Source organism: Sprattus sprattus, assembly GCF_963457725.1.
Source record: "Sprattus sprattus genome assembly, chromosome: 20".
NCBI classification, from domain to species: Eukaryota; Metazoa; Chordata; class Actinopteri; order Clupeiformes; family Clupeidae; genus Sprattus; species Sprattus sprattus.
This window is the reverse complement of record NC_137918.1, coordinates 26,142,375-26,145,129: the sequence shown is the minus strand read 5'-3', so window position 1 is coordinate 26,145,129 and position 2,755 is coordinate 26,142,375. Positions and strand designations below refer to the sequence as shown.

Below are 2,755 nucleotides of genomic sequence, written 5' to 3'. Positions count from 1 at the left end.
CACACACAACCCCACCCCCCCCACACACACACAACCCCACCCCACCCCACACACACACACACACACACACAACCCCACCCCACCCCACACATACACACACACACACACACACACACACACAACCCCACCCCACACACACACACAACCCCACCCCACACACACACACAACGCCACCCCCCACACACACACACACACAACCCCACCCCACCCCACACATACACACACACACACACACACACACACACAACCCCACCCCACACACACACAACCCCACCCCACACACACAACCCCACCCCCCCCCCCCCCCCACACACATACACACACAACCCCACCCCCCCCACACACACAACCCCACCCCACCCCACACATACACACACACACACACACACACAACCCCACCCCACACACACACACACACACACACAACCCCACCCCACACACACACACAACCCCACCCCACACACACACACAACCCCACCCCACCCCCCTCACACACACACACACAACCCCACCCCACACACACACACACACACACAACATGAACTGAACCCAAAGAGCCTGTGGACACTTCTCCAAGGTTTTAAAGGAGCATTCCGAGCCAAACCCTACATCAGCTGTGTTTCACACGACCGGCTGCCTCCTGTAGGGGACACACAATGGCTTCTTTAAAAGGTACACCTGGGATTGGGACTGGGGGACTGAATACATGGATGCTGCAGTCTGCTGATGTTCAAAGGACAGTTTAAAAGGAGGGCCATTTGGATCTTGGGGGCCAGTTCTAGAGCCCACCACGGCACAGGCTAGCTGCTCTTCTCACTCTGCCACCACGGCAACCAAACCTGGTTCCAGTTCCGTGAGCAATCAACAGTTTTTTTCATTTTTTTTTAAAGGTGTGCTGTTGCATGGCAACACCCTGTATTACACACTGGAGCTGCAATCCTCATAGGAGACGCCATGAGACAGAGGGGAGACGACCGTGAGACAGAGAGGAGACGCCTGTGAGACAAAGAGCCAAACAGACTGCACCACATATGGAAGGTGCAGAGGCCACTGAACCGTCTACCAACACACTGTGGTTGTGTGTGTTTGTGTGAGTGGTTGTGTGTGCATGAAGACTGTCAGCGTGTGTTAAAGAAATACTGACAATGCACTCAAACTCACACACGCACGCGCACCCACTCACACTCTCACACACTGTGTGTGTTCCATATAATAATGTGCTTTCCTGTGGGACAGTAAGACACTGGGAAAATCTTTTGTAATATCAACACTAGATTATCAAGGATCCCGAAGATCTGTCTACTAAGAAACTGTCCTACAGGGATACTTCCCACCGATGTCTGTGTTTTAGGCTGTAATGTCAGACTCTTTGAGATCACTTGGTGTACTCCGACAGCTGGCATCCTGAAAACAAGCTATTTCAGCAGCAGTAGCTCTAGATCACAGAAAAAACGAATGGCAAATTAGACAAGATTATGCCGGAATGCTCCTTATTTCATAATTGAAAGAAAGATTTTCTAATATCTCTCACAAAAATAGTGAAGCACTACACATAACCTCATAGATATCAAGCTCAAGATGAATGCAACAAACCCAGGGAAATAAGTATCCCCAGAGAGAAACATAATGTACAAAATGTAAAACAAATAGCCATATATAAAATCAGAACAAGCAAAGGGTCTCCTGCTCATGGCCGGGCGCCATCCCAACTAAATTTCCCCAAAATGGCAAAAAGTCAGATTTAGAGTCCCACGAGGCTAGATTTAGAGTCCCACAAGGCCAGATTTAGAGTCCCACGAGGCCAGATTTAGAGTCCCACGAGGCTAGATTTAGAGTCCCACGAGTCTAGATCGAGCGGTCACAGCCCCTGTGGTCTCTAATAGTCAGCAACCACGTCTCCACAACAGCCAATCAGACTGAGCTTGTGCAATGGCACAGCCAATCAGACTGAGCTTGTGCAATATCACAGCCAATCAGACTGAGCTTGTGCAATATCACAGCCAATCAGACTGAGCTTGTGCAATATCACAGCCAATCAGACTGAGCTTGTGCAATGGCACAGCTCTATGAGCATTCTGGGAAAGGGCACATGGTGCAGTGTAGTGCAGGAGGGAAAATTGTGAATAAAAATAAAAAAAAGATCTGAAATTCTTCTTCTTCTTAAAAAAAAAAAAAAATCAGCAGAGGCCAACATGATGATTGCGTGTGTGTGTGTGTGTGTGTGTGTGTGTGTGTGTGTGTGTGTGTGTGTGTGTGTGTGTGTGTGGCGGGGTGGGGAAGGTTCATACGCATGTGTGTGTGTGTGAGTGTGTGCACATGTTTGCATTGAAGTCTCAGAGAAGACTGGCCAGGCTGGTGGTCGGTCCGTTCTGGGCTTGGATCTGTACTGGTGGGGGACCGTCTGTCCACTGGCAAAACAAACAACACAAACACACAGGTTAGCCTTTCAGGTAGATAAAACAAACAACACAAACAAACATGTTAACCTTTCAGGTAGATAAAACAAACAACACAAACACACAGGTTAGCCTTTCAGGTAGATAAAACAAACAACACAAACAAACATGTTAACCTTTCAGGTAGATAAAACAAACAACACAAACAAAGAGGTTAACCTTCCAGGTAGATAAAACAAACAACACAAACAAACAGGGTTTTGGGTGTGTGTGTCCTAATGAAACTTATTTATTTGTGTTCAGGCAGTTATGGGGTCCTGCAGCAGATTTGTGAGCGAGACAGAAGCTGCTTTTAAACT

At 48.1% G+C, this 2,755-nt stretch overlaps 1 protein-coding gene across 1 annotated transcript in view; it reads right to left on the bottom strand.

Moving 5' to 3' along the window:
* Positions 1 to 509: 509 nt before the first annotated feature.
* The window catches only part of mau2 (MAU2 sister chromatid cohesion factor), a gene marked incomplete at its 5' end in the record, with an annotated part of 13,176 nt that continues 10,930 nt past the window's right edge, over positions 510 to 2,755 (bottom strand). The window contains one exon of the mRNA XM_080859327.1: positions 510 to 2,408. Coding sequence (XP_080715453.1) covers positions 2,334 to 2,408 — 75 coding nt within the window. The 3' untranslated portion in view covers positions 510 to 2,333. The remainder of the gene's footprint in view (positions 2,409 to 2,755) is intronic.